Source organism: Myotis yumanensis, unplaced genomic scaffold (assembly GCF_028538775.1).
Source record: "Myotis yumanensis isolate MYYU_CA2020_CCGP unplaced genomic scaffold, mMyoYum1.0.hap1 SCAF_3, whole genome shotgun sequence".
Lineage (NCBI taxonomy): Eukaryota > Metazoa > Chordata > Mammalia > Chiroptera > Vespertilionidae > Myotis > Myotis yumanensis.
Genome location: NW_027223754.1, coordinates 449,916 through 469,381, shown reverse-complemented (window position 1 = coordinate 469,381; position 19,466 = coordinate 449,916). Strand labels below are relative to the sequence as shown.

General features: G+C 54.7%; 1 protein-coding gene across 1 annotated transcript in view; it reads left to right on the top strand.

The window, feature by feature from the left end:
• The first annotated feature begins 1,403 nt into the window (after nt 1-1,403).
• Nucleotides 1,404-19,466, top strand: part of MCPH1 (microcephalin 1) — a 99,628-nt gene continuing 81,565 nt past the window's right edge. The window contains exons 1-10 of the mRNA XM_070407353.1: nt 1,404-1,601; nt 2,778-2,869; nt 4,345-4,463; nt 9,537-9,624; nt 10,660-10,774; nt 11,913-12,056; nt 12,473-12,562; nt 12,986-13,924; nt 17,046-17,152; nt 18,427-18,464. Of these exons, the coding sequence (XP_070263454.1) occupies nt 1,562-1,601; nt 2,778-2,869; nt 4,345-4,463; nt 9,537-9,624; nt 10,660-10,774; nt 11,913-12,056; nt 12,473-12,562; nt 12,986-13,924; nt 17,046-17,152; nt 18,427-18,464 (1,772 nt within the window). The 5' untranslated portion in view covers nt 1,404-1,561. The remainder of the gene's footprint in view (nt 1,602-2,777; nt 2,870-4,344; nt 4,464-9,536; nt 9,625-10,659; nt 10,775-11,912; nt 12,057-12,472; nt 12,563-12,985; nt 13,925-17,045; nt 17,153-18,426; nt 18,465-19,466) is intronic.

Sequence of the window (19,466 nt, the reverse complement as noted above, 5' to 3'; positions counted from 1 at the left end):
TGCTTACTTTCTAATTTCTTTATCGTAGCATCGAGGGTCTCATTAGTTTTCGTGAGGTTCTGCACAAATTTATGGCAAGCCCTCAAAATTGCGATTCTTAGCTCCATATCCTCCATTTCTGTCATGTTTTTTTGTCTCCGCATCTTTTATGCTTTCTTGGTGCACCCCCTTGTGGTCTCTGTGCGCAGTCTTGTTCTAGCCAAGCCTTAATTGTTGTAGTTAACACTAGAGGGGTTTGACCACCAGGCCGACTGGCTATAGGAATCAGCTGTATGGAAAACGTCTGCCTTCTGGGGAGGTGCTAATCCAGCCTTTGCCTGAGGCAATCGGCAAATGGCTGTGCGCAGGCTTTGGGCGGGGCGGGCTCAACAGGGCGGGCGGAGGGAGCAGTTATGGCCACGCTCAGTCCCGTTCCCAGAGGCTCTGCTTCTCAGAACCCCGGCAGCCGCTGCAAACTTCGGAGAGAAAGCTGCCCTCAGGTTCCAACTGATGCCGGATAATCCCGCTTCTCCCCTTTGAGTCTGGGTCCCTCGGGTTTTAATATATTTTTATTGTTGATGGTCTTACATCTCCATCTGCCCCTCCCTTCCCCGCCCTCCTCCCAGCCCCACCCACCCCGGAAGGGAAAGTTCTCACGCTTTGGGGTCATCCTTTATGGCAGGCGGCATCGATCCGTAACTGGTCCCGGGTCGCAGGGAGAGCAGATAGAACGAAGGACAGACTGACAGCAGGACCTTCCCTGCCCCCCGGCCAGACCCTTCCCAGGCGACCCTCCCGGGTGCACCCGCCCGGCTCCCGCTCCTGGCAGAGGCCAGCGGAGAGCCTCGGGGCGGGACTGCGCCTGCGTGGAGCCTCGGGACGGGACTGCGCCTGCGCAAAACCTGGGGGGACGGGACTGCGCCTGCGCCCTGCGCGGGGTGGGCGGGGCTCCGCGGGCGGGAGGTTTGAAGCTGCACGGCGGAGCGCAGGGACGCAGTGCGGTCTCGGAGCGCGGAGCCCGTCCGGTCCTGTCAAATGACGTCCGCTCCGGGGTTTGCGAGTGGCAGAGTTGATTGACAGGGGCGCCCGCGAGGCGTCCCCACCGGCGCCGGCGTCCCGAGCGGCCATTCCGCGCGCGGACGACAGGGCTGCGCTCGGGAGCGCGGGGAACCGAGGCGCGGCGGTTCTGAGCGGTTATTCCGCGGCCCCCGCGGGCCTGAGCGGACGACGCCCTCCCGCCCCGCTCCCAGGTGGGCGCAGGTGCGGCGCCGAGAGCGTCGGCGTCTCCTCTGGGCACCGAGGGGTGCGGCTCGGACCGACGGACCGTCCGCCCTCCCAGCGGACGAGAGGACAGAGCGAAGGCCTCGCGGAGCAGGACCCGGACCCGGGGGAACGAGGGAGGCGCGTCGGCGCAGCGCAGGAAACGCCCGGCCCCCGCCCCCGGGGTCCCCGCCTTCACCCCGGCCTCGGAGAAAACCGGGAGAGCGGACGTCGCGGGGCCGGGGAGCGGCGCCCGCCTGCGCACGCGCGGGGCTGACGGTCCGGCTCGGCGCGGTCGGCGGTGCGGCTCCCTGCGCCCCTCATGGCGGCCCCCGGGCCCCCGCGGGGCTTGGTCCTGAAAGGTGAGATCCGGTTCCCCGGGGGGGCGGGGAGCTCCCGGACCCCGTGGCGTGTGCGGGGCCCCGGGTCCGGGACGTGTCCGCGTCGCCCCGGCTGGCGGAGGCGGCGGTGCTGGCACCGGGTCCGGGAGGCGGACACCCCCAGCCCCACGGGCATAGATCCCCGCTCCCCCGTCCCCGCGCCGCGGCCGGTGGCTTCGGGGGCGGGTGACAAGTTAGGAAAGGAAGCCGCCCTCGGCCACGCGTGTCCCTGCCGTGCGGACACAGCCCCCCGCGACCGTGCCCGCAGCTGCCAAGAGTTGGGCCGCCGGCCGCTGGCGGGAAACTGAGGCCCGGAGCGTGCGGGCCCCCCGCCCCTCGCACAGCCAGTCCGCGCCCCTCGGTCCTGACCCGGCGGGCACCGGGGCTCCGAGCCCCCGGGGCGCAGTTAGGTGCTGGGCGAGGGGGCGCTGGGCGGGTCCTGCCCGAGTCAGAGGGGAGACCCAGGGCCCCCCGCCCCCCACCCCCCCGGACCCGGCGCTGCCCCGCGTGGCTCTCCTCCTGCGGGATGTGTGCGCTTCAGCCACTTCCCTTCGCTCCGCCCGCGCACCTGGGCCCCCTTTCCCGGCCCTGGGTTTGGAGGAAAAGCCGCGGGGTCCGCACCCCGCTCCCCCCCCCCCCTCCACCCCCGCGCTGAGGCTGTGACTTGCTGCTCTAAAGGGTTGGGGGGGGGGGGGGCACAGGAGAAGAAGGAGGGAGACAGGAAAACGCCCTCCGATTCTCCCTTCACCATCGGTGACGTTTCATGGGAAGACAGCTCTGCCCCCTCCTCGGCTTTGCCTGTGGCCGCGTTTGCTTTGCAGCCACGAGGTCTCCTTGGCCTGAGTCTGAACTCTTTACTGTCCGGTCCTTTTCGGAACACGGACTCTCGCCCGGAGGAGTTGAGCCTGGTTTGGGCACTTGGGGAGCGCATGGAGGGTTAACAGTGTAAACTGTCCACCGCCACGGGCGTGACTAATGTTCTTTGCTTGACAGTTTAAGAACCATAATAGCACGAATGCTGTTTTGAATAGGCTTGCAATTGAAGAAATTTAAAAAGAAGTTTTTGGTGTAAATATAACGAGAGAAATGTATCAAACTACTCGGCAAGGGATGATGGGATTGCAGTATATTTCATGCTGACACCTTGTTTGTTTTCAGATGTAGTGGCTTATGTGGAAGTGTGGTCAGCCAATGGAACAGAAAATTATTCAAAGACTTTTACAAACCAACTTGTGGAGATGGGGGCAAAGGTAAGAAATTCATCTCACCATTGTACACGTGAGTAACAGATTCATCTCACCATTGTACACGTGAGTAACAGATTCATCTCACCATTGTACACGTGAGTAACAGATTCATCTCACCATTGTACACGTGAGTAACAGATTCATCTCACCATTGTACACGTGAGTAACAAATTCATCTCACCATTGTACACGTGAGTAACAGATTCATCTCACCATTGTACACGTGAGTAACAAATTCATCTCACTATCGCTACATGTGAGTAACAGATTCATCTCACCATTGTACACGTGAGTAACAGATTCATCTCACCATTGTACACGTGAGTAACAGATTCATCTCACCATTGTACACGTGAGTAACAGATTCATCTCACCATTGTACATGTGAGTAACAAATTCATCTCACTATCGCTACATGTGAGTAACAGATTCATCTCACCATTGTACATGTGAGTAACAAATTCATCTCACTATCGCTACATGTGAGTAACAGATTCATGTCACTGTCGCTACATGTAACAAATTCACCTCACCATTGCTCCATATGTTAGACCTCTGGTAGGGAGTTATTAGAATATGAAGGGAAAAGAAGACAGTGGGAAAGTGACAGGAGAAAAAAGAACCACAGTAAGAATTTGGCACAGTAGAATTTATGCAACGGTTGGTCTTGTGCTTATGAGGGAGGACTCTAGGGTGAGAATACGGATCCTGCCGTTGGTTACTTGGAGGCGTGATGCTGTTGGTCAAGTGGGGTATACAGGGAAGGGAACAGGTGTTTAGGGAAAGGTTGTGAAGTTGGGCCATTGGGCACATCTGACAGATTTTAGGTGTACCAAGCTGGAACTTGAGGTAGTCACTGCATTTTGTACCAGCATTGAGATCCTCGTTTACTAAGAATTGTCCTTCGGAATAAACTTTTGAATTTTGTCAGGTGGGTTGTATGCATCTATTGAGATGATCATAATGGTCTTTTATTTTGTTAATATAGTGGATAATCCTTATTGATTTTTTTTTTCATGTTAACCAATGTATTGCAGTCCTGGAATACATTCAAGTGGTGGGGATGTTCAGGGACAAAAGTAGGTTTGCAGTTGTGGGTACGCAAAACAGTTTATTCTCGCATTGTTACTTATTAACTAGAGGCCTGATGCATGAAATTCGTGCAAGGGGCTTGGCCCTCGCAGCCCCGGCTTCGTCCAGAAGGTTGTCCAGAAGGACGTCTGGAAGGTCGTTCGGCTGTCGGGCCTACTTAGCATATTATGCTTTTATTATTATAGATTCCTGTACTCTTTTTCATGTGAATAACAGTAAACCGACTTTTGCCCACCCAGTATTATCCTTTTTATAGGTTGATACAGTTTGCTGTTTTGTTGCTTATTTTGCAGCTGTCTCCATGAATGGCCCTCGCTTATACTTACTTTATGAAATTGTGTGCAAATAATAATAATGTAATTTTTTTTCCTGCACTTTATCTACAGGTCTCAAAAACTTTTAACAAGCAAGTAACTCATGTTGTGTTCAAAGACGGATACCCACGCACCTGGGACAAAGCCCGAGAGAGAGGCGTCAAGCTCGTCTCTGTGCTCTGGGTCGAAAAGTGAGTACTTTCTTTCCTTGAGTATCTAGTGTTAGTAAAGCAGAGCAGTATATTTTTCATGGATCACAGAACCAGGTGATGTTTGATTGCCGTCTTTTCTCTGCCTCTCACTGGACAAGTCATTTGACACCCTCAAGCCTCAGTTTCCAAGTCGGAGGGTGGTTATAGCATAGCCTTCCCCCACCTCCACCCGCGCCTCCCACCTGGAGGGGAATGAGCACACAGCCTGAAGCTTGTGGTTGGAGTGCTCAGGAAACAATAAGGGAGCAAATGCCATGAAGTGATTGTATCAGCTGCCTGGGTAGCCATAGCAGTGTTCCCGAACTGGAACAACAGATGGAATTCTCACTGTTCTGGGGGCTGGAGTTCAGGGTCAGGTACTGGCAAGGCAGGTTTCTTCTGAGGCCTCTCTCTCTGCTTGGTCTGCAGATGGCTGTGCCTGAGTGTCTGTCCTAATCCCTTCTTACAGAGACACTAGGGGCCCAGTGCACAGATTCCTGCACATTGAAAGGAAATTAATTAGAAGGTGGCCGGTGGGGCGGGACTGGGCGAGAAGGGCTGGACACTCCCTGAAGCCAACCTCCCACGGTCCCTCCCCAGCATCTGTGGAGTGAGCAGGGTCCCTCCGCCAGGTGGTGTCCCATGGCCTGGCCTGTGGGGATGGGGCCAAAACCGGCTTTCCAACATCCCCCGAGGGGTCCGGAGTGTCCCCAGCCCGCAGGCCCTGACCAGCGGCAGTGAGCAGGCGGCGCCAGGCCAGCCAAGGCAGGTGTGAGCAGGGGGACAGTGGGGGTGGCCTGATCACCCCGCTAGTCACCCCACAGATGGGCCCTGATCGCCAGCCAGGCCTAGGGACCCTACCGTGTACGAATTTCGTGCACTGGGCCTCTAGTACATAGATCAGTCCCATTGGGTTAGGGCCCACTCATATGACCTCATTTAACCTTAACTAGGTCTTTGAAGGCCCCTCTCCAAGTACAGTCATGTTCTGAGGTTCTGGGGGTTAGGGCTTAAAAATGTTCTGGGGCCCAGTGGAGCCCTTGATGGGAGTGTTGAGGGGAAGCATGGGAGGAGATTGAGGTGGGAGAGGCCACGGGCATCCCATGATGCAGTTCTTGTGGGATGTGAGGGAGGAGAAGGTGTGGGACCAGGCCCGGGGTAGGAGCAGGGAGAGGGGTGGAGGCACTGAGTGAGCCAGGCTGGAGGCAGGCACTCCCCAGCGGCAGTGAAGGAGGGACAGCCCACATGAGGATGGTGGTTGTAAGTTGAACGTGAGGCCGGTGGAGCAGGCACGCTCTTTACCCAGCAGCCCACAGCTGGAAGGAGGCGGAGTGGGTTAATCAGGGCTGGGTTTTGTCAGCAGCCTCCACCGAGGGAGTTGAGGGAAGTGCAAAGCCGTGATAATGAAGGACCAGCCAATGCCAGGCTTGCCCCGAAGGGAGGGGTGGGGGAGGGTCTGATTAGCAGGCAGTAGGTCTTAGCTGGGTTGAGGGGTTGTCATTTACTTCAAAGTGTTTTCTGATTTGTTTTTGCAGTTTATTTTACCCATTGGTTATTTAGGAGTTTCTTGTTTAATGTCCACATATTTTGAGTTTTCCAAACTTCATTCTATTTTGATGCCTCACTTTGTTCTGTTGTGGTCGGAGGACATGTTTTGTATTTTTTCAATCTCCTCCAGGTAATCGAGACGTGTTCTGTGCCCTCACACTGGTCTCCCTGGGAGAATGTGTTCTGTGGCCGTGGAAGGGATGTTCTCCATGTGCCTTTCTGACAGGTCAATAGCAGTTGGTTCATACTTCTTTTAAGCCTTGTGTCCTCTTCTTGATCTGTCCACCATTACATGGCATATCGAAGTCTCCAAACGGCATTGTTAAATGGCTTATTTCTCACTTCAGTGCTGTCAGTGTAGCACCCTTTAATGAGATGACAACACATGTCCTTCGTTTTTCCTTGTCTGAAGATGTCCTTATTCCGGGCTCATCTGTGGTGCCGTTTCCATGGACACGCAGTTCCAGGGGGACAGTGGCTCGTTTTCAGCAGGTCCAGGTGCCCCAGAGCCTGCTGGTCATGCCCCTCCTTTCTCAATTGGAAGTCACGTGCCCTTTTCCCCTGCCTTCTCTCAGTTTTTCTTCTTAACGTTGATTTTCGGACGTTTCCCTGAAGTGCTTTCCTCCTTGTCTTGTGTGCATTTCACGGAGGTGCTTGAACGTATGAGCTCCCAGGTTTTGGCCGTTTCTTCAAGTGGCTTTTCTGCCCCTTGACCCTCTTTCCCTAGAACTCGGATCGCTGCACAGCGGGGATCGGCTTTTCTGTAAAGGGACAGAGCCATTGGGTCTCTATGGAGCTGCTCAGCTCCGTGGGTGCAGGGAGCCCTGGAGAAGCAGCAGAGGTGGGTGTGATGGGGCCGCATGGCCTGGGCCTCCGTGTCAGTCCCTCCTGTGTAGCAGCCTTTGACCTTTGACATCTTCCCACTGTCCTGAGGCCTGGCTTTGTTCATTATTTTTCAGTTTTTATTTCCTCGCCAAATCAATCTTCAAGTTCACTGTCTCCTCTTTGTCAACTCTGTTTTGTCATTATGTCCACTTAGTACATTATTTTGGGCAATATTAGTTGTAACATTTCCATTTGTCTTATTTTTATTTTTGTTTTTATTGACTAGAGAGAGAGAGAGGGAAAGGGCGAAACAGCGATTTGCTGTTCCCCGTATTCACACAAACTCCTTGGTTGGTTTTGAAGGTGCCCCGACTGGGACCGCACCCACAACCTTGGGTGTAGGACAACTCTGACCCAATGAGCTGCCGGCCGGGCCCTCGGTTCTTTTTCACGTGTGTGTTTTGTGTCTCAGCTTCCCTGTCTCTCACTGCAGGAGCGTTTCCGTGCAGAGTGTACTTGTCGTTCAGTAACTGCGTCTTTGGTAATCCCAGCACATGGAGTTGGCCTCTGTCGGTGGGTTTCTTCTTGGCTCCTCATGACGTCGCTTTGGGCTGAGTTTTGGACACGGTGCATGTTATGGACTCGATCCCGTTATGCTGCCTCCTCGCCCCGGTTCTCCCCTGTTTGGTGCCCAACTCCTCCCCCTGTCGCAGGGGAAGGGCTCCCTGCCCAGAGTGCTCTCTCTGTCCCCCAGTCTGTAGGCGGGCCCCTTGGGCACTCTGTTCCCTTGTTGTGCTGTTAAAACCCACTCTGTTCTGTCCTTTCACCCACGTGTCTGTGTGCCCGTGGACTGTGGTCTTTCTGTTCCCATGTAAAGTGCATCCACCGTGCCTGTCCTGTTTTATGGCTGTGCTTCCCCTGAGTCCTTTCTGTTCCCATGTAAAGTGCATCCACCGTGCCTGTCCTGTTTTATGGCTGTGCTTCCACTGAGTCCTTTCTGTTCCCATGTAAAGTGCATCCTCCGTGCCTGTCCTGTTTTATGGCTGTGCTTCCCCTGAGTCATCTGAACTCCCCCGGCTCATCGTCGGTGCACAGTGACCACAGATGGGCGAGGAGGCTCTGCCTGCATGACCGTCTTCCTGTGGGTTCCCTTCCAGAGGTGGTTTCGAGGGCTCGCATGCTGCGTTTGTGGTGGATGCTGTCAGATCACCTCCTGGGAAAGTGCCAGTTCCGTGCTTTCCCCGCAGTGAGGCACCTGCCCCACAGCCTCCCTCACACCGCGCCCTCTCGTCTTCCCTTCTCACTGTAGGTGAGAACATAAAGTTGGTGTCATGCTGTTCCCTTATTTTTCAGTGCACTTGAACTTCCTTCACCAGAACTTAGAGCTTTATTTTAGGTTCTGTGTCTGCTTTGTTAGGGGCTGTCCAGGCGATGGCTCCTGTTTCCCACTGAAAACGTGAACAGTACATAGGAAAGGTCACTAGGTGTCGCTAGAATCCCAGTCGTGGGGTTATTTCTGGGAGTTTCCTTTATAAGAACAGACAACTGAGATCTCAGGTTCAAGATTGTTCTTCAACCTGAAGTTTGTCGAGCCTGTTCCTGCGGAGAAAAGCGGTGTGTGAAAAGGAGCAGTGCTTCTAAAACACCTGCCAGCTAGACCGTCCTGCTGGCAGCAAGCGTTTGGTGACGCTGTGAGTCAAAAACAGCAGGCACCGCGCACGTCTCCTCACTGTTACCAGTGAGGTCATCAGCCCCAAAGTCACAGGCGTTCCGGTCTCAGCACAGGTTTGTGGCGGAGACAGGCCTGGCGTCCACAGACCTCAGCTAGTCGTCAGAGTCGGGGCTCAGCCAGGTGCAGCTTCACGATGCTGATAAGTGATGTTTGTGGAGGGTAGGTGCCGGCCAGGCCTGGGAGCCACAGCCTGTGGGGTGTGGACTCGGTGTGAGAACCCAGCTCTGGTGCCATTTGTAGAGTGGGGGGTCCTGCCACTCTCCTCGTCTACTGTCTGCTTTGGAAAGCAGTTTTGCCGCCCACTGCTCGGCGGTGCCTCCCCTTCCACAGCCCAGCTGGGGCGACAGGTCTGGAGAGAAACACAGAGAGGAGAACTGGCTTTGGAGGGAAGATAAGCTTTCTGCCCTCAGCTTCTTTGGGGTCCTGCAGCCCTAAACCAGTCCTTTCATTCTGTTTTCATTATGTGTTTCATGGCACGTGCTTACACCTTTTTGAGCACCGTGCACTGGTCATTCTGAAGTGGGTTACAAACCTGAAGTTATTGCAGAAGAAGGATGCTTCCTAGGCGTGCCTCTAGCTTTGGCGCTTGGCCTCAGAGACACCAGGTGGAGGAGACTTTGGGAAGTGAGAGGGCATCGGCTCTGTGCTTGGCCATGTGGGCACTTATTTAGCAGACGTGTCTGCTAGGTGGCCGTGCGAGGGTGTCCTCCGTTACACAGGCACTTATTTAGCAGACGTGTCTGCTAGGTGGCCGTGCGAGGGTGTCCTCCGTTACACAGGCACTTATTTAGCAGACGTGTCTGTTAGGTGGCCGTGCGAGGGTGTCCTCCGTTACACGGGCACTTATTTAGCAGACGTGTCTGCTAGGTGGCCTGTGCGTGGGTGTCCTCCGTTACACGGGCACGTGCAGGCTTCACACTGCGTGTCTAGCAGACAGATGCTCACCAAGGACTTGTCTCCTCACGCAGGTGCAGGACGGCCGGGGCGCACGTCGACGAGGCCCTGTTCCCTGCGACGAACACCCATGAACACCTGCCCTGCCTCATTAAAAAAAAAGTAAGTATCTGACCCAGTGTAGGCAGTTACTCATTTATTCATTCTTTTACTTTATTCCTGGAAAGGAAGCTTTTAGCAGCCGAGTCCGGCGCTGCCTTCAGTGTCACTGTTGATGCTGCCATTGTCACAGCGTCCTTAGTGGGTTAGAGGTGGTTTTGCCCTCTGGGCGCTTTGAGGGGACCTGTAAGAAACGGGACTGCTGTCGGCCAAGAGGAAACCAAGTCGGGACCCGCGCACAGCTCGGCGCCCTGTGGCTACGGCAGAGGAGCTGGGTCGAGTCAGATGCCCTCGTTCAGTGCGGGGGAACGCAGAGCCGGGAGAGCGCGGGTGTTCTCACAGGAAAGCTGTGCCGATGGAGACCCGCTTCCCGGGGGCTTCGTAGGCCGAGGTTCATGACTCTGTCACCTTGTGTATTTTTACTGGCTCAGTGGGGTTACTGTGATTTAGAGATAAGATTAAGTTATGTTTATTTCCTTTGGCAGTTAAAAAATAATTGCTTTTGTGTTTTACTGCTACGTCATAATGTTTGTGGGGCAGGGAGAGACCATGAGGGCAGCAAAACTAAGAAGAAAGAGACCATCTTCATGGAAACTAAGAACGCTGGGCACTGAAAGTGCCTCAGAAGCAGAGCTGCTGGTACAGCCAGCCCTAGTCCTGTATCGTCGTGTTTGTTAAATCCTCCCCCGAGGATGTATTTATTGGTTTCTTAGAGAGTAAGGGAGAGGGAGGACCACAGACACTGATGTGAGAGACTCCGTGCGGATTGCCTCAGCCCACACCTGGGTGTGTGCCTGACCGGAACTGAGCCTGAGGCCCTTCGGTTCGCGGACTGACGCTCCAACCAACTGAGCCACCCGGCCAGGACCCTTATATGTTTTCACAATCGTACAAACTCACATGTAGTGCAACAAATGCCTCTTTAGGGTTTTGTTATTACTGTGATCAGAGATGCCCGGAATGGCCACGAGCAGGTCCCGTTCCTGGCCTGCACAAAGGCAGCACTGGGAGTTAATGTCTGTGTTCTTTTTTGCACAGCATAGGTGTATGCAGCCCAAAGATTTTACTCCTAAAACACCGGAAAATGATAAGAGACTTCAAAAGAAATTTGAGAAAATGGCTAATGAGCTACAAAGGCAAAAAACAACATTAGGTAAGCAAAGAAATACGGCACCCTCCTTTGCGTGTGTGCTTGCACACCGAGGTAGCCAGTGGCATGCGGGATGGCCTCGCGAGGGGGCCTGCAGCGGCTCCAGCCCAGGAAGAGAAAACAGAATAAAGTCGCCTGTGACTTGATAGTGGCCACTGCAGGGCCATGCAGCTGAGCTAATCGGTCCCAGAACAGTTTCTGCTTATTGAGCTGTGATTGGCATCGAACATGATGTTAGTAGTGTCAGGTGAGCAGCCTGATGGGTTGGTATCAGTTACACCTTGTGAGCACCCATCACCAGGAGTGCTTTTGAGACGTGCTCTCTTAGCAAGTTTCACATATTGCGGCCCCTACGCCTGCTGCCACCCATCTGTCCTCTGTATCAGTGAGTTCAGGGGTTTGTTGTTTTGTTTTTTTAAGATTCCACATCTTCGTGATTTCATACAGAATCTGTCTTACTTTGTATGACTTATTTCATTCAGCATAATGCTCTCAAGGTCCAATCCGTGTCATCTCAAATGGCAAGATTCCGTTCTGTTTTATGGCTGAGTAATACTCCATTGTATGCATATGTACCACATTCATTCATTGGTGGACATTTGGATTATTTCTATATCTTTACTGTTATCAACAACACTGCCTTTACATGGGTGCAGACATCTTTCATTTTCTTTGGTTACCTCCTTGGAGGTGACATTGCTGGGACATATGGCAGTTCTGTTTTTAAATTTTTTAAAAATATATTTTTATTGATTTCAGAGGGGAAGGGAGAGGAAGAGAAATGTCAATAATGAGAGAGAATCATTGATCAGCTGCTTCCTGCACACCCCACATGGGGGATCTAGCCCGAAACTCCCGCATGTGCCTGACAGGGAATCGAGCCATGACCTCCTGGTTCATAGGTCGACGCTCAGCCACTGAGCCACGCCGGCCGGGCACCTCTGCCCATTTATTCACTAGATATATCCTTCTAATGACTTGGACAAATACTTTAATGTCATGAAGCTCTGAAGTACTCTATGTGTTTGGGTATTTTTCTCTGCCTGTGTCACGTGGCCTCTGAATTGAGTGTTTCAGACCAACCCTGTACATCATGGGTACAAATAAGCATTTCTGTAGCCATGGCTTGTCTTTGTTTCAGATAACGACGTCCCTGTCCTCTTGTTTGAGTCCAATGGCGCCTTGATGTACAGCCCCACAGCGACGGCGTACAGAGGTCGTCACCGCGCCATGGAGCAGAGGCTGCAGGAGATGAAGGAGAAGCGGGCAAACCTCTCCCCGACCTGTGAGCCTCGCGTGTGGTCACATGGGCGCTGTGCTGGGTCATTGTGGTGGGAAGTGTGATGTTTCTTTAGATACTTGAGTTAAAGTTACCCGATTCCAACAGATTTTAATCTGTCTCTGGATAGACTTTAAATTTTCTTCCAGAAATTTCTTATGCTTCATTAATATAAGGTGTCCCCCCCAAACATATACACAGACAGTTTTTACTAGCTCGATTGATGTTTCTTTTCAGATTTAACCCATTGGAATTAATAATTATTTAAAGTGTGTGTACATTTTTTTGGAACACTTTCATTTTAGGCGTATATTGGGTGTATAGTTAGTATTCTCCAGGGTTAAGAGCAGAATGTGGGCTTTCTGCTGGCTGCATCTGAAAAAATAACAGAATTGTATCTAATGTTTTGATTATGTTTCCAGCTTCCCAGATGATGGAAAAGTCTTTCGATAACCCAGCTCACGCCTCCTGTGAAGCGTCTTTGAATATCTCACATGACACTTTGTGTTCAGGTAGATCATTTTCTGTGATATTTTAGCTTTAAGAATATTATGTTTTCTCTTATTTGGAATTTTATTTGATGAGAAGACTAGTTACTTAAAACTAGAATTCCTGAATTTACCCTGAAATTAGGAATTATAGTAAAAAGTAGTTCATTGTAATAAGCACATGACTCGTTTGTGGTTCCTATGGTTCGTTCCTCTTGGGCATTTTCTTAACTTGCAATTCAAGCGTCCAGTACAGAGCACAGTAGGAGCTGCAGAGGGAGGTTCCACAGCCTGGCAGTGGGTCACGACACACCTCCCGGGCGTCACCCACAGGCTGGGGGCTCCCTGACCCGAGGACAGTGCTGGGAAGGTGTCACTGGGAGGGAACTCCTGTGCCCTGTGGGGATCGAGACCTTCTTTAAAGTGCACTGGCTCCCTGTTTTCCAGAGGACTCCTGGGCTGGCGGCCTGCAGTCATCTTTGGACGATCCTTGTGGAGACTCGGGGCATGGGGATCAGGAGAGGAAATTGGGAGGACCCGCTGACAACACTAGAAGCCCCCTGTGTGCTTCGTCACCGGCATTGGAAACGAGCAGCGTCCGCTCACCCGCGTCTCCCAGGTACCTCGGCCGGCTAGCGCCTCAGATGCCTGAGCGCCATCGTGCGGAGGAGGACGCGGGTTGGCAGACGGACCCTGCAGGCGCGGCGGCCACCCCCGACCAGCAGCCTTCGGTAACTCAAGGCCACCATCTGGGACACGCAGCCAGGAGCTCCTCCGCGAAGAGAAAGCGCCCATTGGAGCACGCCCACGCGCCCCCGGAGGGGAGACCGAAGAAGCCCAAGTGCGGCCGGAAGTCTGCTGTGCGGCTGTTCTCCTCCCCCAGGGGCCAGGCCCCAGCCAGCCCTGCCGTGGGGACTCCTCCTGGGGGCACGTCCTCCTATGAGGATTACTTCTCACCAGACAACCTCCGGGAGAGGAGCCTGGAGACTCTCCCTCCAGGGCTGCAGTCACCTCCCGGCCCTGCCCACCCCCCCTGCAGAGCCGGGCTCTCCAGGCGGGAGCGAGCCAGCATCCTGGGCATGTCCGACTTCTCCTGCCTGGGCAAGGACCCCAGCTTGGTCCCCGCTACCAGTGCCACTGCCCAGGCCAGCCCCGGGCTTCATGCTCCTGCAAGTGGAGGGTCCCACGCACCCTTCCTGAGGAACATGCCTGCTGCCGAGGATGCTCCAGGGCGCGGCCCCCCTGAGGATGCTCAGAGAGGAGACAGGGGCCCTGAGGGACACCACGGGGCCGTCACCCCCGGCGATAAGGAGAGCGGGGACCCGGCGGACATGAGGCGCCCGCAGGAAGAGGACGCCACCGCTGGACGGTTGAGTTCCCCTGCAGGTGAATCTCAATGAGGAGCTGGGTTTTGTAGGTGATGGAATGTGGAGGATCCAGAGGAGAACGGGAAGATGTAGCCAGAGGGTGGAGAAGGGACGGACTGCACGGGTCTGTTACAGGAATGTGGCATGGTGTATCCATCTTTACGTTCATCAGAGCTTTTTCATAATTAATATTTTTCTTTTTAAAGATTGTGGGCTTGACACTTTCCAATGGTACATTCTTTAGGGGTCCTGGCTCACCTCCCTGTGGGATTTCTGGGTCCCACCTGCTGCTATGGACATGTTTCTCTCACCCTGACCTTCTCGGGCGGAGAGCCATCCTCAGGGGCGCCGTCCTGGGTCGGCAGCTTCGGCGCAGCTACTGTGCAGGCCACTCAGGGTGATTGCAGTTCCGCACGGGGGGCTGTCGCCTCAGAGGGAAGTGAAGGTGGTGTCAGTCGATTCTGTCAGGACAGGGAAGGTGTGGGAAATGCATGGACGTATGTGATCAGTATTTGCTTTGAAAAAGCTTTGGGCATTGTTTGCTATAAAGACGTAGTTAATGTTTTCCTTCGTAAGAAGTTCATGGCAGCAAGCCTTGCTTAATTCTATTTATTTTGCCTTAAATAGGTTAAGTGTCATTCAGATAGATTTATTCCACTCTGTAACTTAATTGTGGCCATATTAGCTAGCTCTGCATTGCAGTAATTTCAGCAAAGGCAGCAGAATCAGAAAACGCTTTGCGCTTTCCGGCTTTGAGCAGAACTGTGCTTCAGCCATCAGAATGTGAGACCCTGAAATTCAACTGTCTTTATCAACGGTTGGGCTGAATGTTTCACTAAGACCAAGTGTATTCTTCCCCATTTTTCTGTTCCTCAAATGCTGTTAACCACCCTTTTCAAGATGGAAAGTTTGGGGTTGAAATAATCGTAGATGTATTGTATATCTTTTCCTTGGAAGTAAATGAACTCCCCAAAATCATCTCACAAAGGGGATTTTGTATGTTTTTAATTTAACTTTTATATCTTATTTTTCTGAAAATATATAAAATTTGACAAGAAAGTGTATCTTATATTCCATTATGCTTAGTATGTGTTTGCAAATATTTATCTTAAAATGGTGTGGACCGTAAAGTGAGTTCAAAACACTGGGCGCATAGACTAGTTTTGGTGGTTAAGGATATTCTTGGCTGTGTCCTGTGTATTTCAGAGCTTCGAGTGCTATTTGTGACACGCACATACAAAGCACGTACACGCACATGTGGGGAGCTGGTGTCCGGACGCAGTGCGCCCTGGACCCCGGGGTGTCAGGAGGCGGTGGTGGTCCTTGGGGGACTCACCCAGTGCCCACGCCCTGTGAGGTCGGTAGCTCAGGCCTCCAGGAACTTCCGGTCCAGCCCCCGCCAGGTGTGGGCTGCCACGCAGAGGGTGCAGGCCCGGCCTTGGCGTGACTCGGAGCCCCTGTCATGCCACAGGGACAAGATCCTGGCCCTTCAGGGCCTAGGAGGCCTGCGCATCGTCTGGTCTAATGGGATCAAGACCCGTGGTGTTGCGGTGGCCCATCCTCAGCCGTAGTATCACCTCCCCTGGGAGTCGGCTACGTGTCAAAGGGGACGGGGACGGGGTGAGGTCAGAAAGGCCGCGGGAGCCAGACCTCAGGGCCTTCGGTCCTGAGAGGCCTGGGGGCTCGCTGTGGTTTTGCAGGGCGATGAGAGGCCAGATGCCCTTGGACATGGCCTGACCCACCTGCGCCAGGCGGGGTCTCTCCCCCTGAGGCCGTGGCTGGGATGCAGGAGGCCCAGAGGGAGCTGAACAATGCAAGTCGAGTGTAGAGCTCGCTGAGGAGCCTGTGGGGCCAGCGTGGGGTCGGCTGCGTCTCCAGAGGCCTCGGGGTAAGTTGCTCCTAGGTGCTCAGGACCTGGCGTTTTTAGGGCCCGAGTTGCAAAGAAGTAGTTTTAATTCAGGAAAACATTCAGCCCTCGTTCGGCACTTGTTTGGAGGAAGGACTGACACTTCTGTCTGACCCTCAGCATCGTTGTGCCTCGTGTTGGGGCGCCTGCGTCAGCCCCTCTCGCGTTGGGTGACTTGGTTTCGGGGCGCCTGCGTCAGCCCCTCTCGCGTTGGGTGACTTGGTTTCGAGGTGCTTGCGTTTTTTCTGCCTCGTATTGACTCGTCTGCTGCGTTGTCTGCGGGGCCGTGCTCTGCCTCGTGTCCGCAGCGAGCGGCGTTTACGGGAAGGTGCGTCACCGGCCGCGTGGGCCGGCTGAGCAGCCCCTGCCCGGGCTGGGGCGGGAGTGACCCCCGGCCGCTGCCTGCTGGACCCTGGAGGCCAGGCAGGTGGTGGTGGTGTTAGGCCTCAGGACAGCAGCTGGTTCAGAGAGTGGGCAGCCGTCCAGGGAGGGCGAGCGAGGACAGGGAGACACATGAGGCCACGTCACTGGATGGGTGTCTTTCTTTTCTTTGATCCTCATCTGAGGACATTTTTACCATGGATTTTTTATTTTTTATTTTTTTGAGACAATGGAGGGAGAGAGAGAAACATGGATGAGAGAGACACAGCGATTGGTTGCCCCCCTACTGACAGGGGCTTGAACCTGCAACCCAGGTGTGTGCCCTTGACCAGACTCGACCCGCAGCCCCTGGGGCTGACACTCCAACCACAGCCAAACCGGCCAGGGCTTGATGGTGTCTTTTGAGGTTGTGTGTCCTCACGGCGGACACTGGTGTCGGGTGGAGACGCGTAGGGAGCTGGCAGATTGGTACTGAGGGCGGAGGGGGCTCCTCTCCAGCCACTGGCACCCAGATCTGTATCCTCCTCTGGAGGGCGGGCTTGGATCGTCGTATAAAACAGAACTGGGGTCGGAGTCGTGCGGGAGATGCAGGCGTCTGTCCTCATGGGCAGGTGGATGCCTGGGCCGGTGGAGCAGCACGTTGTCGCCCATCGGGCATTCGTATCTGACCCCCGAGTCGGGGTTGTGTGGCACGTCGGGCGGTGCGGACCTCAGCGCGGGAGAGGCTGCGCTGCTGTTTGCAGGCTCTGCCTCCGGACCCGCGCGGAAGTGCCACTTGACGTTCCCTTTGCTTGGGCTGCCTGGGCCTTCAGTGCGTGGCAAGTGCTCACTGACCTCCAGGCCCTGGTTGCAGGTGTCAGGCCTGGACCGGCGAGGCAGGATGTCCCAGAAGGCGCCCAGGAAGGCCGTGAGGACCTCGCCAGACCCGCGGCCTCGAAGAAGAGAGGGAGAGGCCCCAAGGTTGGTGTGTGATGGTCCCCAGGCCGGCTCGCAGGGCTTGGGAGGGGTGGGGAGATGGGGGGGCAGCCGTCCTCCTGTGTGAGGCTGGGGCCCTGTGGGCCCTGTGACTGGTCCCCTCGGGGTGGAGACTGCTGGTGGGACAGGCCCTGTGGCTCCTGGCCGGTGCGGCTTGTAGAGGTGCCAATGGCCCATCTCGAGCCGAGAGTGTCGGCTGTGCCAGAAATTGTTCTATAATCTGAACAAACGTTGAGGGGTAGGAGGTGAGGAGCCCACACACCCTTCAGTGAGGGGTCAGGCTTGGCCTCCAGCCGTGGGCGTGTCCAGCCCTGGGTGCGGGTGCCCAGGCCTTTCTGCTCCCAGCAGGCAGGCTCCGCAGGCAGGGACGGGCGGGAGGAGCTTAGCATTGTGTGCACATTGAGGACCTTTCGCTCGCTCTGCTGCTTTCTCTTTTAGCAGCGAAGTGTTTTTATCAGGGTGTGCACACGGGTTAGACGTGATGCTGCCGCACTCAGTGGACTGTGGTGTCGCACAGACAAAGCCTGCGTGCGCTGGGAGACGGGAATGCGTGACTTGCTTTATTGTGACACGCCTCGCCGTGTCTGGAGCGGAGCCCACACTGCCTCCAAGGCCTGCCTGTGTTTATCTGTTAATGAGACAAAACAAAAACTGGTAGAGAGGAAAAGTAACTTCAGAAAACCAGGGAGCCAGCCAAGTCCTATGGCCCCTGGATGGGCCTCTGGGAGCCAGTCAGAGCCGGGCAGGGGGGAGGGAGGAGTGTGCATCTCTGGCCGCGACGTTTGCTTCTGCCCATGAGTCTGGGCCTTGTCCGTGGACGACCTTCGTAGGTGGTTTTTAGAAGGTGCATCGAACTCTCACTACAGGAAATGGACACGTGTTAACGACTATTTAGCTCATTCACTCATGATGGGACCACGAAGCTGGTCTGTCTGTTCCGAGGAGCAGCCGTGAGCCCACGCACAGTGGCCGGGGCCTCTCGCTGCCCGGGGGTCGGGCATCCCGAGGGGGAGGGGGACTTGGATTTTCTCTGCCACCTCACGTCTGGGTTCTTTTGGGTTGGGGTGGGGGTGCTATCTCCCTTTCTATCTCATAGGCTGTTTGTTTCCAGGAAGACAAAGTTGTTTTCCTTTGATATTTGCTTAAATGTTTATTTTTAAGTGATGTAACTGTAGAAAAACACATGTCAGTGTTTATTTATGTGGGAAATGTTTTTTACATTTTTGACCTTTTTTTTTCTTCTCTTTTGAACCCTCTAGCCAGTGAGAACATTGGTCATGACCAGCATGCCAGCTGAGTAAGTACTCAGTGTTGTGATGCCTTTCCCCTCAGTCTAGTGCTTTAGCCTTTGCTTCTGGTATGTCCTGGGAGCTGGGCTTCTGGCAGCCGCAGGCCAGGACTGTTTCTCAGTTGTGCTGTATCACTAACATCGACTTAGAACATCCTCAGCACTTGAAAGACTGAGTGTGCCCTGGCCCGGCTCCGTGGTTAGACCGTCAGCCCCGGGCCTGGCAGGTCTCGGGGTGCAGGGCATGTACCGAGGTTGCGGTTGGCTCCCGGGCCCATAGGGGCGCTGGCGGCAGGCAGCCAGTCCGTGGGTCTCTCCCCTGCCCTTCCACTCCCTCTGAAAAATCAATAGAAAATATCATGGGAGAGGATTGAAAAAGTGAAAGACCAAGCAGGTCCGCCCTGAAGCTGGGTGCGGAGCCGGACAGAGGGCTCGCACCTGTTGCTTTGCCTGTTGCTCAGCTGGCGCGAGTGTGAGCACCCAGCCCAGGATCGCACCTGCTCGGCCAGCAGCCTCGCTCCCATTTCCCTGAAGCGCTGAGCAGGCTCTGGCAGGGAGCTCCCTGCATGCTTGGTGCTCGTCCACACGGTTCCTGAGGGTGCAGAGCCGCTGGACAGCATGGCACTTCCAGCGGAAATGCGGCACCATCTTTGTGACAGATTTTGGAATTCCTGTTTACAGGGACACCTGTGTTTCTTCATATCAGCCATAGGTTTTAAGGTTTTGAGATTCTCATCGAAACCTGGGCCCTTTCCGTGAAAAATCAGGCTGCAGCAGGCGTGCGAGTTCCACGCATTCGCAGGAGCAGGTCCCTTCCTGCCGAGCCACCCCTGAGAGAGGCAGCCCCGCCCGGCTGGTGAGCGCACTCTCAGGCCGCACACTCCTGGCCGCACACTCCCGGCTGCGTTCCTGCCCATCTAGGACGTGGCGAAGCCGTCGCAGCCGGGCCTGCTCAGCCCTTCACAGCGACACTCAGTGAGAACGACATCCTGTGTCTCCCCGGGGTCCCAG